At 50.7% G+C, this 14,773-nt stretch overlaps 1 protein-coding gene across 3 annotated transcripts in view; it reads left to right on the plus strand.

Annotated features, from left to right (window-relative positions):
• Positions 1–14,773, plus strand: part of LOC120944284 (protein mono-ADP-ribosyltransferase PARP14-like) — a 65,086-nt gene that overhangs the window by 8,695 nt on the left and 41,618 nt on the right. For 2 of the 3 annotated variants that reach the window (XM_040358307.1, XM_040358309.1), the window contains exons 3-6: positions 988–1,021; positions 1,955–2,167; positions 5,137–5,376; positions 10,809–13,147. In XM_040358307.1, the coding sequence (XP_040214241.1) occupies positions 988–1,021; positions 1,955–2,167; positions 5,137–5,376; positions 10,809–13,147 (2,826 nt within the window). The remainder of the gene's footprint in view (positions 1–987; positions 1,022–1,954; positions 2,168–5,136; positions 5,377–10,808; positions 13,148–14,773) is intronic. The other variant, XM_040358308.1, reaches the window with a different exon arrangement.

Below are 14,773 nucleotides of genomic sequence, written 5' to 3' on the forward strand. Positions count from 1 at the left end.
AGGCTGAGGACAGGGGTCAGCAAGGCTGAGGACAGGGGTCACCGCTGGCAGGAGGGAGGACAGGGGTCACCGCTGGCAGGAGGGGGGAACAGGGGTCACCGCTGGCAGGAGGTGGGGACAGGGGTCACCGCTGGCAGGAGGGGGGGCAGGAGTCACCGCTGGCAGGAGGGGGGGCAGGAGTCACCGCTGGCAGGAGGGGGGGCAGGGGTCACCACTAGCAGGAGGGTGGACAGGGGTCACCACTGGCAGAAGGGGAGACAGGGGTCACCGCTGGCAGGAGAGGGGACAGGGGTCACCGCTGGCAGGAGAGGGGACAGGGGTCACCGCTGACAGGAGGGAGGACAGGGGTCATCACTGGCACGAGGGAGGACAGGGGTCACCACTGGCAGGAGAGGGGAAAGGGGTCACCGCTGGCAGGAGGGGGGGACAGGGGCCACCGCTGGCAGGAGGGGGGACAGGGGCCACTGCTGGCAGGAGGGGGGGACAGGGGCCACCGCTGGCAGGAGGGGGGGACAGGGGCCACTGCTGACAGTAGAGGGGACAGAGGTCACCGCTGGCAGGAGAGGGGACAGGGGTCACCGCTGACAGGAGGGAGGACAGGGGTCATCACTGGCACGAGGGAGGACAGGGGTCACCACTGGCAGGAGAGGGGAAAGGGATCACCGCTGGCAGGAGGGGGGGACAGGGGCCACCGCTGGCAGGAGGGGGGGACAGGGGCCACTGCTGGCAGGAGGGTGGGACAGGGGCCACCGCTGGCAGGAGGGGGGGACAGGGGCCACTGCTGACAGTAGAGGGGACAGAGGTCACCGCTGGCAGGAGGGGGGACAGGTGTCACCGCTGGCAGGAGGGGGGACAGGGGCCACCCTGGCAGGAGGGGGGAGAAGACAATGCCTATATTCTATTATCTCTGTAAATATGCTCAGCATCTACTGTACTTCCTAGAATAGGTTACTCTTTTTGTTCAGTAATTTATTTATTTATTTTTAGGTTTCCAAAGTGGATCCCACCCCCCAACCCCAAGGTAATGTACTTTAAACATATGATTATGTATTATATTGGAGATTGTGATAGGACATGATGGCGGGTGCAGTGACCAAAGAACATAGGACTGTAATCCTGGTGGTTTGTGGATATCTTGGAGATGGGGGAAGCTGTAGGACACAATGTTGGTCAGGATGGTTGCAGGAGATGATGGTAGACACATAGGGGGGGATCAGGCCCGGACTGGGACAAAAAATAGGCCCGGGCATTTTGGATTGAGCAGCCCATGACATGCTAACCGGCACCTCCGGCAGAGAACATGCGGGGAGGTGGAGAGCACTGGGGGGTGGTTGAGAGCACTGGGGGGTGGCAGAGAGCATGGAGGGAATTGGAGAGCACTGGGGGGGGGGGGTGGCAGAGAGCATGGGGGTGGTGGAGAACACTGGAGGGGGGTGGCAAAGAGCACTAGGGGGGTGGCAGGGAGCATGGGGGAGGTGGAGAGCACTAGAGGGTGGCAGAGAGCCCTGGGGGAAGGTTGAGAGCACCACAAGTTTATTGTTTTTACCCGGCTGGGTAATAAAGAGCAAAGAGCACCTGTCTGAACATTCCTTTACTTCTACTCACCCCTAGGAGGAGCCACGAGGTAACACACCGCCCAAAACATCCAGCAGCTCCTCCGGGGGTAGTGCTACATACGTAATGATGGTGGGCATGGCTGCTGTAGGAATACAATGGTGGTGATCGCAGTTGATGTATAAAATGATGGTGGTCCCAATATTAACCTATCAGAGACAAGCCCGTCCATGTTGGATGAAGGAGGTCGTATTGATCAGAGGGAATCAGATCAGAGGGAATTGATTAGAGGGAATTTTGATCAGAGGGAACTTTAACTACATAACTATCAGCCGTGTGACATTCTGTATAATGACCGGTGATCAGAGACGAGTTTAATGTTTTTTCCTCTATAATTTAGCAGCTGCCGAGGCCCCGAGTAACCAATCACAGCACGTTACACAGGAACCCCCATCCTCTCTGATTCTGATAGAGAACCTCCAGGACAGCTACTCTTCGGAGATGTTAAACCTCCTGGTAGAGAATATCAGCGGCGCCAACGGCGACACCGACTTCCAGGTGGAGAGAATTCCGGAGAAACAATGTGCAGTCATCACCTTCACATGTGATATCGGTGAGAACCAACACTGACCCCAACCCTCCGACCCCCAACCCACTGACCCCAACCCACCGACCCCAACCCACCGACCCCAACCCACTGACCCCAACCCACTGACCCCAACCCACCGACCCCAACCCACTGACTCCCCCCAACCCACCGACCCCAACCCACTGACCCCCCCAACCCACAGACCCCAACCCACCGACCCCAATCCACTGACCCCAACCCACCGACCCCAATCCACCGACCCCAATCCACTGACCCCAACCCACCGGCCCCAACCCACCGACCCCAACCCACCGACCCCAACCCACCGACCTCAACCCACCGACCCCAACCCACCGACCCCAACCCACCGACCCCCAACCCACTGACTCCCCCCAACCCACCGACCCCAACCCACTGACCCCCAACCCACTGACCCCAACCCACTGACCCCCCCAACCCACCGACCCCAACCCACCAGCCCCAACCCACCGACCCCAACCCACCGACCTCAACCCACCGATGCCCAACCCACCGACCCCAACCCACCGACCCCAACCCACCGACCTCAACCCACCGACCCCAACCCACTGACCCCAACCCACCGACCCCAACCCACTGACCCTGACCCCAACCCACCGACCCCAACCCACTGACCCAACCCTCCGACCCCAACCCACTGACCCCCCAACCCACTGACCCCAACCCACTGACACCCCAACCCACTGACCCTAACCCACCGACCCTAACCCACTGACCGCAACCCACTGACCGCAACCCACTGACCGCCACCCACCGACCCCCACTTTTTATTTAGGCAGGTTTTTATCTGGAAGCCTGTTAATTTTCACTGAACAATAAAAGAGGATTGCTCAGCACTGGATTAACTCTGTGTGGCAAGACTGGGCACAGATGATAGGAAATCTTACTCTCTACATTGTGACATCAAAAAAATAAAAATACATTTGGGGTTTACATCCACTTTAACTCGTTTTGATAAGAAATTAGCACAAGAGACATTAATTTCTGGTGTTTTGGAACACCTGATCAGTTTTACTACAACCCAGACTCTGGGGTGGATTCAGTAAGCAATTGCGTCTGTGTATCCATAGATACGCAGCGCAATTGCTTAGTTGCGCCGGCGTAACGACTTTTCTGTATTCAGAAAGCTTGTTACGCCGACTGCAGCCTAAGATATGACTGGCATAAGGCTCTTATGCCGTCGTATCGTAGGCTGCAGTCTTACGCTGGCCGCTAGGTGGCGTTCCCTTAGTGGTCAGCGTAGAGTATGCAAATTGCATACTCACGCCGATTCACAACCCTACGCGCGCCCGCCGTACGCATTTTACGTCGTTTGCGTTCGTCGGGTTCCGCGTAAGGCTGCTCCTGCTATTAGCAGGGGCAGCCAATGCTAAGTTTACCCGTCGTTCCCGCGTCGCGATGTTTGAAAATTACGTTGTTTGCGTAAGTGAATCGTGAATGGCGCTGGACGCCATTTACGTTCACGTTAAAGCAAATGACGTCCTTGCGACGTCATTTGCCGCAATGCACGTTGGGAAAGTTTCCCGACGGAGCATGTGCACTACGTTCGGCGCAGGAACGCGCCTAATTTAAATGATCCACGCCCCCTACGGGATCATTTAAATTACGCGCGCTTACGCCGGCCATTTTTACGGAGCGCCCACGCAAATTACGGAGCTACTGCTTCGTGAATGAAGCGTAGCGCAGGTAATTTACGGAGGCGTAGCGTTAAAACTGTACGCTGCGCCTCCGTAAGAGTGCGCGCCCCTACCTGAATCCACCCCTCTGTTTAGAATGTGAAGACCGTCTCCCTACATTGTGCCAACAAAACATTCCAAGGAGATGGGAGAACAACATTTTGTTCCGATAACTTCTCTCTGCAAAGTGATTCCAGCAAGAGAACCTGTTATTATAGAAAGAACCTAACATTAGCATATAAGCACTTAATGTTGTTACTTGATAATTAGTAAAACACGTAATAATCATTTAGGCTTCATTTCCACGGACGTTTTAAAAAAAACGGGCTGTAAAGCTAGTACAGACGCCAGGAAAAAAAAAACGGTGTTTTTACCGAGATTTTTTCCCGCGTTTTGCATTGAATTCAATGCACGTTTTGCCGCGCTAGTTTTCAGCCGCGTTTTTCTGTTTCTATTCAAAATCAATGGTTCCCTATGGGAGCCCATTGATTTGAATAGAGGTCGCACCAGAAGTCGGATCAAGATGATCCGACTTGCGGGGCGACTGGTGTGCGGAGATTCTTGAAGGGGAACCCCACGCAAATTAAAAAAAAATTGCGTGGGGTTCCCCCCCAGGATGATACCAGACCCTTCGGTCTGGTATGGATTTTAAGGGGAACACCTACGCCGAAAAAAAACGGCGTGGGGGTTCCCCCAAAAATCCATACCAGACCCTTATCCGAGCATACCGCCCGGCCGGTCAGGAATGGGGGTGGGGACGAGCGAGCGCCCCCCTTCTCCTGAGCCGTACCAGGCCGCATGCCCTCAACATGGGGGGGTGGGTGCTTTGGGGCAGGGGGCGCACTGCGCCCCCCCCACCCCAAAGCACCTTGTCCCCATGTTGATGGGGACAAGGGTCTCTTCCCGACAACCCTGGCCGTTGGTTGTCGGGGTCTGCGGGCGGGGGGCTCATCGGAATCTGGGAGCCCCCTTTAATAAGGGGGCCCCCAGATCCCGGCCCCCCACTCTACGTGAATGAGTATGGGGTAAATAAACACAAGACACAGGGTTTTTAAAGTAATTTATTAGTCAGCTCCGGGGGCCCCCCCTCTCTTCTTTAGCTCTTTTACCAGGGGGGCCTTCTTCTTCGTCGGGGGGGGGGGGGGGGGTGCCGTTTTTACTGGAAATATATAGTAAGATAGACAAAACCTCATCACCGGTGTACAATAGGTCCTGTCACAGTCTGGCCGTCACGTTAATTTATCAATCAACCAACTTCGTTTTTTTTTTTTTTACCAGATATTCTAGGATTTGTTGAAAATTTTTCAAAAAACTCCAAAATCCGGACATCTAAAATGAAGGTAAAGCCCCTGAAAGAAACTCGAACGATCAGGGTTGAGGGTCTCCCCCCCAACACCCCTGAAGATTACATCGGCCTGTATTTTGAGAACCCGAAGCATGGCGTTCCTGGAAGTACGGAAGACACCGTGGCCATTCCTGAAGAGGGCGCCGCACTGGTTACATTCTCCACCGTGGAAGGTAAGTCGGGTGTCATGCCGGACAGCACCGGGTACTCTGATTACAGAACCGCACACATACCAGGGTGGAAATAGCCGGCAGTTTAACTACTTAACCCCCGGACCATATGGCTGGTCAAAGACCAGAGCACCTTTTTGCGATTCGGCACTGCGTCGCTTTAACTGACAATTGCGCGGTCGTGCGACGTTGCTCCCAAACAAAATTGGCGTCCTTTTTTTCCCCACACATAGAGCTTTCTTTTGGTGGTATTTGATCACCTCTTCGGTTTTTATTTTTTGCGCTATAAACAAAAATAGAGCGACAATTTTGAAAAAAATGCAATATTTTCTACTTTTTGCTATAATAAATATCCCCCAAAAATATATAAAAAAAATGTTTTTTTTCCTCAGTTTAGGCCGATACGTATTCTTCTACATATTTTCCGTAAAAAAAAAAATGCAATAAGCGTTTATTGATTGGTTTGCGCAAAAGTTATATGGGTAGATTCACGTAGGGGCGCCTAAAATTAGGACGGCCTAGCCTACTCTTTTTAGGCTACACCGCCGTAAATTATTTAGGTTAGTAGTGATTCTCCAACCACTTACCTTCAAATTTTCGGCGGCGTAGCCTAAAACGAGCGGGCGTAAGCGAGCCTAATTCAAATGACTGGGAGGGGGGCGTGTAGTATTGAAATGAGGCTTGACCTCACATTTTTTTGACGTTTTTTAAACTGCGCATGCGCCGGGCGACTACATTTCCCAGTGCGCATTGCGGCTAAGTAGGCCGTACGGGCCTATTGATTTAGACGTGGACGTAAATGACGTAAATCCCAATTCGTGGACGACTTGCGCAAACGACGTAAAAAATTCGAACCTCGCGGCGGGAACGGCGGCCATACTTAACATTGTTATTCCACTTCATTGGTGGAATAACTTTAGGTGGCCTATTGCGTACGGAAACGACGTAATGCGACGGTGTAGGCCCGGCGTACGCTCGTGAATCGTCGTATCCCCTCATTTACATAATCTAGGCCGGCCGCAATGTAAGCGCCACCTAGCGGTAAGCCGGAACATTGCAATCTAAGATAGAACGGCGCAAGCCGTCCTATCTTAGATATGTTTAAGTGTATCTCTGTTAGAGAATACACTTAAACATAGGTCGGGACCATTTGCATTTTTATAGCGATCAGTGCTATAAAAATGCATTGATTACTATAAAAATGCCACTGGCAGGGAAGGGGTTAACACTAGGGGCCGGGGAAGGGGTTAATTATGTTCCCTGGGTGTGTTCTAACTGTAGGGGGGGTGGCCTCACTAGGGGAAATGACTGATCGCTGTTCATACATTGTATGAACAGAAGATCTGCATTTCTCTCCCTGACAGGACCGGGAGCTGTGTGTTTACACCCACCGCTCCCGGTCCCCGCTCTGTAACGAGCGATCGCGGGTGCCCGACGGTGATCGTGGCCGGGCACGCACGCGGGAGTCAGGAGAGAGCGGGGGTCGCGTGCGCGCGCGCCACTAGTGGCCACTTCCCCTGCCGAAGTAGAGCTACGTGCTCTCGCGCAGGAGAGCCGACCTGCCGTCGTAGAACTGCGGCGGCTGGTCGGCAACCAGTTAATATCATGAACTACTATAAAGAATCTTTCTCAAGATCTCCCGATAAAACGAAGCATTGCGGGATCAATTCTCCAAATTAGGTCTAAAAAATTTAATCACGTTATTGTTTTCTGTCATTTAAAGCTTATACTACTACAGCGCCTTGAAAAAGTATTCATACCCCTTGAGATTTCCCACATTTTCTCACGTTACAACCAAAAACATAAATGTATTTTATTTTGATTTTATGGGATGGACCAACACAAAGTGTCACATTGTGGAGTGGAAGGAAAATGATAAATGATACAAATAAATATGCGAAAAGTGTGTGGGGGGGGGGGGGCATTTGTATTCAGCCCCCTTTACTCTGATAACTAACATCTAGAGGAACCAATTGCCTTCAGAAGTCACCTGATTAGTAAATAGAGTCCACCTGTGTGTCATGTAATCTCAGTATAAATACAGCTGTTCTGTGAAGCCCTCAGAAGTTTGTTGGGGAACCTCAGTGAACAAACAGCATCATGAAGGCAGGGCCGATCTTAGGGTCACAGACGCCTGGGTGCAGAAATATTTCTGGCGCCCCCACATGGGCGTGGTCATCTTACTAAATCCTCCCCTTTACAAATGTTTCTATGGCTACGATTAGGGTTGTCCCGATACCACTTTTTTAGGACCGAGTACAAGTACCGATACTTTTTTTCAAGTAGTCGCCGATACCGAATACCGATACTTTTTTTTAATGTCATGTGACCGTTTTCAAACCACAATACAGACCAAAGATATTTTCTTTAGAATTATGAAGAACTGGTACATCATGGTGTGGGGCTGTTTTTTAGCATACGGTACTGGAAAACTACATATCATTGAAGGAGTGATCACTGTCAGTGCAGCTCATCGGTGCCAGTGCCCAAAAGTGCATCTAGCCAGTGCCACCTATCAGTGCAGATCAGTGCCCATTAGTGCATCAGTGCAGGGAGGCAGCTTATTAGTGCATCTCATCAGTGCCACCCAATCAATGCCAGTGCCACCTATCAGTGCCATCCATTTATGAGTGCCATTCAATCAATGCCAGTGCCACCTATCAGTGCCATCCAATGGTGCCATCCAATTTGTGTTCGATGTCACAAAAAAAAAAAAAAAAAGTATTCTATTTTGGTATCGGGAGTATTTGCGCGAGTACGAGTACTAGCACAAATACTCGGTATCGGTCCCGATACCGATACTGGTATCGGTATCTGGACAACCCTAGCTACGATTCAAACACAGAGATGCTCCCCCAAGAAGTCTTCATTAGTGTCCCCCATCAGAGTCCCCCCCCCCCAGCAGGTGTCCCCCATCAGAGTCCCCCCCCCAGCAGGTGTCCCCCATCAGAGTCCCCCCCAGCAGGTGTCCCCCATCAGAGCCCCCCCAGAGCAGGTGTCCCCCATCAGAGCCCCCCCAGAGCAGGTGTCCCCCATCAGAGCCCCCCCAGAGCAGGTGTCCCCCATCAGAGCCCCCCCCCAGAGCAGGTGTCCCCCATCAGAGCCCCCCCCAGCAGGTGTCCCCATCAGAGCCCCCCACAACAGGTGTCCCCATCAGAGCCCCCCACACCAGGTGTCCCCATAGATCAGTACTTGTCCAATAGTTCCCTGTAGGTTGGGCGCGCTGGGAGCAGAAGCACATTACAGGGGGGCTGGGCATACGTGGCATCTTTGGTTACTTGGAGGGTGGCACTCGGAGAGGATTTCTGGGAGTGTACGGGATGATTGTCAGCAGCTCCGGCCAACCCAGAAGCCTCTCATAACACCACCTATGGGAGAAGAGCCGACACACGCAGAGGGGGTGGGACAGACAGGAGACTGGACAGAATTAATTAGTGCAGCCTAGTGTTCCAGTACTAGTCTCCGCTGTGGTGCCCAGCCCAAATTCCGAGTATGCGCTCTTGTCAGTTGCCAGCGGAGAGAGCAAGCGGGATGGGGAACCGCAGCACCATCTACATGCGCTCCGCCTCTGGACACAGACAAGGAGGAGGGAGGGGAGCACTTTGGAGCTTCGGCGCCCCCACCTCTGCGGCGCCTGGTAGTAATTTTCTCCCCTGCTGATTGTGTAGGTTTTCCCACTTACATGGAAATGAAGGGTCTATAATTTCTCTCATAGGTGTATTTTATATGATAGAGACAGAATATCAACCAAAAATCCAGAGAGATCACATGATACAAATGTTATAAATGGAGTTGCAGTTCAATAAGTATTTGATCGCCAAGGAATACATGACTTGGTATTTGGTGGGGAAACCCTTGTTGGCAAACATTTCATGTAGTGAATTTCCGGGTTTGCACACATCTCAGGAGGGATTTTGCTCCTCTCTTCTTTACAGATCTTTTCTAAATCCTTAAGGTTTCTTGGCTGCCACTTGGCAACTCAACGTTCCAGCTCCCTCCATACATTTTCTATAGGATTAAGGTCTGGGGACTGGCTAGGCCATTCAATGACCTTCTTGAGCCACTCCTTTGTTGCCATGGCGGTGTGATTTGGGTCATTGTCATGCTGGAAGACCCATCCACGACCCTTCTTCAGTGTTCCGTCTGAGGGAAGAAGGTTCTCCTCCAAGATCTTACAATACATTGGCCCCTCAATGCTGCAAAGTTGGACTGTTCCTTTAGAAAACAGCATCATGTCGTCGTCGTCGTCCCCCCCCCCCCCGTGTGTGACTGTAGGGATGGAGTTCTTAGGGTCATAGTCAGCATTTTTCTTCCTCCAAACACGGCAAGTCGAGTTATTGCCAAAGAGCTGAATTTTGGTCTCATCTGACCACAGAACTTTCTCCCGATCTTCTCTGAATCATTTAGATGATTATTGGGAGACTTCAGATGGGCCTGTATATTTACCTTCCTGAGAAGGGGATCTTGCGGGGGCTGCATGATTTCAATCCATGGCGGTGTATTGTGTCACCAATGGTGTGTTTGGTGACTGTGGTCCCAACTGCCTTAAGATCCTTCACAAGCTCCTCCCATGTAGTTCTGGGCGGATCCCTCACTTTTCTCATGTCCATCCTCACCCAATGAGGAGAAATCTTGCATGGAGCTCCAGACCGAGGACGATCGATGGTTATTTTGTATTTCTTCCATTTGTAAAAATTTGCTCCAACACTTGTCTCCTTCTCACCAAGCTTCTTGCTGATGGTCTTGTAGCCCATTCCAGCCTTGTGCCGATCTCCGATCTTCTCCCCGACGTCCTCTGACAGATCTTTGGTCTTCCCCCATGATGGTGAGATGTGATCCCCGACGTCCTCTGACAGATCTTTGGTCTCCCCCATGATGGTGAGATGTGATTGGAGGAAAGAGATTCTGTGGACAGGTGTCTTTTATACACATAACGAGTTGTCGTTAGGAGAACCTTCCTACATTGACAGGACTGATCTGTGGACCACATGAGCGCCCCCTGTAGCCAATCTGTGGGGGGAGAATTATTGTTGGTTGGTCGGAGATCAAATGCTTATTTTCCTCCATTTATAACATTTGTATTATGTGATTTCTCTGGATTTTTGGTTGATATTCTGTCTTTATCACATAAAATACACCTATGATAAAAATTCATAAGTGGGCAAACTTACTAAATTTGCAGGGGATCAAATAATTATTTTTCCCACTGTATCTATATATGGAAATAAATCCATGCAAGATTGATGTGTGTGTGGTATGATGTAGGGATTGGTGAAGAATTATAATAGTGATGGCGAGAAACAGACCCACATTCCCCAAATTCCTCCATTCATGAAAACACAGATTTGTTGATAACATTTTAACTGTAAAAACAATTCTTGATATTCCAGGAATGAGATTCTGATGACCCTTTTCTTCTTCTGTCTTCTGTGCAGCTGCTAAGAAAGTTCTGGGGAGGAAGCATTTGTTTCAGAAGAAAGAAGTATCTGTTTATCCGTATTATCCCGCACAGGATATCGTGCTTTATGGAGACCAAAGACCCCAAATACGAACACCAGAGCCACTCACCTTCCCAGTAAGTCGGTACATTCTGGAATTCATCCTCAGTAATGACCAGTTCAAAGACAACATGGAAAAAACAATGGGGACCCATACATGTGAGATTAAATGGCCAGATCTGGTCTGCCCCAACCCCGTCATTACATTGAGCTTTCCTGAGGCCCAGTCTACTGATCTCAGATTATTGGTGAAGCTTCTCCCAACGTGGAAAGACGAGGTCCGTCTGGAGTTCTCACGTCTCATATCAAAGTACAAAGTCGAAGAATATAAAATGGATCAGTCGGTCTGGTATGTTGTTAAAGAACGTGCCAACAGCTCCACATATAAAGGAGTTCTTATCAAACCTGAGTTGGGTTCAGGTAAAGTTTTCCTGGTGGGACTGGTAAAGGACATTGCCAGGATTGATCCCACATTCAGACAACTGATAGAGGAAACCACCAAACAGGTGGAAAGAAAGAGCCAATGTATGACTGAGAGCTTTCCCATGTCTCCAACCCTCTATCAGATTATGTGTAACGGCGGCCTGCAGAAGAAGATCCTGGACAAAGTTCCAGAGCTCAAGATGGACTATGATAAGTCAAGAAAGGCGATCCGGCTATCCGGACTGAGAGATGAAGTGCTCACCGCCAAAAATGATATACTCGACATCAAACAACAAATGAAAACTAAATCCATCCAGATGAACCCGCACCTCGTCCAGTTCCTGATGTCCACCGATAACGAGGAGCTGTCCTCTCTGCTCTTCGTACGTCACAAAATCATCGCAATGCTGGAAATTGAGGATGACGCCGTTCAGCTGACGGCTTACTCAAAGAAAGACTTGATGGAGGCTGAAGAACAGATGAACCAAGAACTCATTTGTAGAGAAGTTCCGGTTGAAGAGAAGAGTACCCTGAAAATTCCCGAGTGGGAAAGTCTTCAGTCACATCTACTTGAGTCACATAATGCAGAGAAAATCACAGTCCTGATACTGGATTCCCGTTCCGGAGCGGAAAACAATGTGGTCATCGCCGGCCTGTCTTCAAATGTGGGCAAATGTTACCAAAAAGTCAGCGACTTTCTAGAGAAGAACACTCCAATGAACAAGAACATTAAAGTGAAGTCTACGGTGGTCATGCAGTTCCTCAAAGACGAGAAGAAACAAATGTTGGATGGTCTGAAAAATGATAACCTGAGTGTGACAATCCAAAATAAAATGATACGCTTGAGGGGCCCAAAGATCTATGTAGTAGAAGCCCACTCCCATATTAGTAATGTCCTGAGTTCTATCTGCTCCGACACGCTAATCATCGATAAACCCGGAGCCAAGAAGGTTTGTTTGACAAATGAAGAAATTTATGTCACTATGGCAAAGAATAACTACAGCTGCCTCATACGCTTACAGAAGGAAGAGGAGGAAGAAGAGACCGAAGAAGAGGAACCTGAGGAACTGGAAGGGTCACAGTGCCAAATAAATCTTCCAAATGGAATGGTCATCTCTGTGCATAAGGATGACCTGTGCCGTCACAGAGCCGATGTCATCGTTAATGCAGCCAATGAGGATCTGAAGCATGTTGGGGGTCTGGCATTGGCTTTACTGAAAGCTGCAGGTCCCAAACTACAAGATGATTCTGATCAGATTGTCAAGTCAGAAGGGCGATTGTCCGCAGGGGAGTCGGTAATAACGGACTCTGGTAGACTGCCATGTAAGCAGGTTATTCATACAGTTGGGCCGAGGTGGTACTCCGAACCACCTGGAAAGCGAGAGCGTCTTCTACAGAAAGCCATAACCAGCAGCTTGGATCTGGCCGAGGAGTACTGCCATACCTCCATCGCCATCCCCGCCATCAGCTCCGGCATTTTTGGTTGTCCTGTAGATCAAAGCGCAGAGAATATTATCAAAGCCGTCAAAGAATATGTGGACCGCAAACCTAAAGGCCAATCAACCATTAAAGAAATTCGTCTGGTGGACACTAATGTGGACACGATACGAATCTTCTCCTCCACTTTGAAAAGGATGTTTGGGAAGGAAGAAGCGGAACCCTCCCCGAAATACAGAGGGAATAGAACTGAGAGGGGGGAGAGGCATGTCCCCAGCGAGAGAGTCTCTGAACCCCAAGTGTCTACTTCTGAACCCAGAAGGTCTGCTCATGAACCCAGAGCGTCCGCTAATCAGATGATGACCAAAGAAAACATTGTCATTAGAGTCAGAGAAGGACTCATCCAAGATGCAGCAGTAAGTACTTTCATTTGTATTTTTGGATAAAGTAAGCCATGTTTAACCCGCTTGCCGACAGTATAACAAAGGCCCCGTACACACGAGGGGATCTCCGCTGGAAACGGTCCGCCGGACCGTTTCCAGCGGAGATTCCTCCTCCGGATTTGGATCCGATGGCTTGTACCTCACCATCGGATCAAAATCCGCGCGGAATTCATCCGCGGTGACGTGTGCGACGCTGGAAGGTAAGTACCGTGTTTCCCCCAAAATAAGACCTACCCCGAAAGTAAGCCCTACTGTCATTTTTGGAGAAGGCTGCAATATAAGCCCTACCCCAAAAATAAGCCCTAGTTTGGGGTTGTGTGGTCTAGACTGTGTATGTTTCTTTGGTGAATACCTTCATTGCGGCGCTGCTCAGCTCAGCGGGATCTCGGCCCCCCCTCCCTCTGTAGTGCTCAGAGCAGGAAAAGACCATTCAGGCGGTACATGGAAGCGCCAATCGTTGCTCAGCTGATTCTCCGCTGCTCTTCTTCTGCCTGCTGTCAGCAGAGGATCTCGGGGCCCCCCTCCCTCTGCAGTGCTTAGAGCATGGAAGACCGATCAGGTGGGTCACGGAAGGACCAAGGAAGGCGCTGTAGGAAGGTACGGTGCACACTTTACATTGTATGGGGGCTGTAATACAGTGCATTTTATGATTTTACAGGCACTTTTAACTCCGTTCCAGGAGATGGGGAGAGAAGACAGCACATGACAAGCCCTACCCCGAAAATAAGCCCTACTGGGTCTTTTGTCGAAAAAATGTATATAAGACCCGGGCTTATTTTCGGGGAAACACGGTACTTCCACGCATGCGTCGAATCATTACGACGCATGCGAGGGAGGGGAGCGGACGGATTGATCCGGTGAGTCTGTACAGACCACCGGATCAATCCGCTGGACCCGATTCAAGCGGATACATTTCTTAGCATGCTAATCTCCGCGGATAAATATCCGCTAGGCCGTACAGACGACCGGATTTGTCCGCTGGAACTGATCCGCGGATCAATCCCAGCGCATAGATCCGGTCGTGTGTACGAGGCCATAGACATACCCTGACAAGGCAGCCCCGCTGTGCCAGATCACGTACCTAGTGCGTGATCTGACACTTGGGCGCTCTTGCACGCCGCAGCCGGCACGCTTCAGCTGTCATTACTGTCTATCACCAGGTGGCAGATACACAATGTCCGCCGGCACCCACCAATCGGGGCGGGCAGAGACAGAACCGTGATCTGCCTATATAAACAAGCATAGGTGTGCGCAGCCTGCTGCGTTAGGGTTTGCACCTGAAAGCTCAAAAACACGGTACCGATGTCTCACTGTGTTCATTCAGAAAGGGAAGGGGCTGGAAAATGACATTACCCCGTCCCCCACTCATCCTGAAATATCATCTAAGTGTGCCCACTGCAGTAGCCAATGGGAAAGGAGGGAAGCCAGCCATGCTGTGGGAGGGGGCACTGGGCAGCAGGGGAAATCTGCACTGCAGGGAGTGATTAGGGTGCGCCCGGGCACACCCTGTGTGCACGCCTATGTAAACAAGGCAGATTGGTGTTCTGACAGGGGGGGGGGGGATGAAGTTTGTGTTCCTGCAGAGCAGGTAATACATTT

This window comes from Rana temporaria, chromosome 6, assembly GCF_905171775.1.
Source record: "Rana temporaria chromosome 6, aRanTem1.1, whole genome shotgun sequence".
In the NCBI taxonomy this organism is placed as follows: domain Eukaryota; kingdom Metazoa; phylum Chordata; class Amphibia; order Anura; family Ranidae; genus Rana; species Rana temporaria.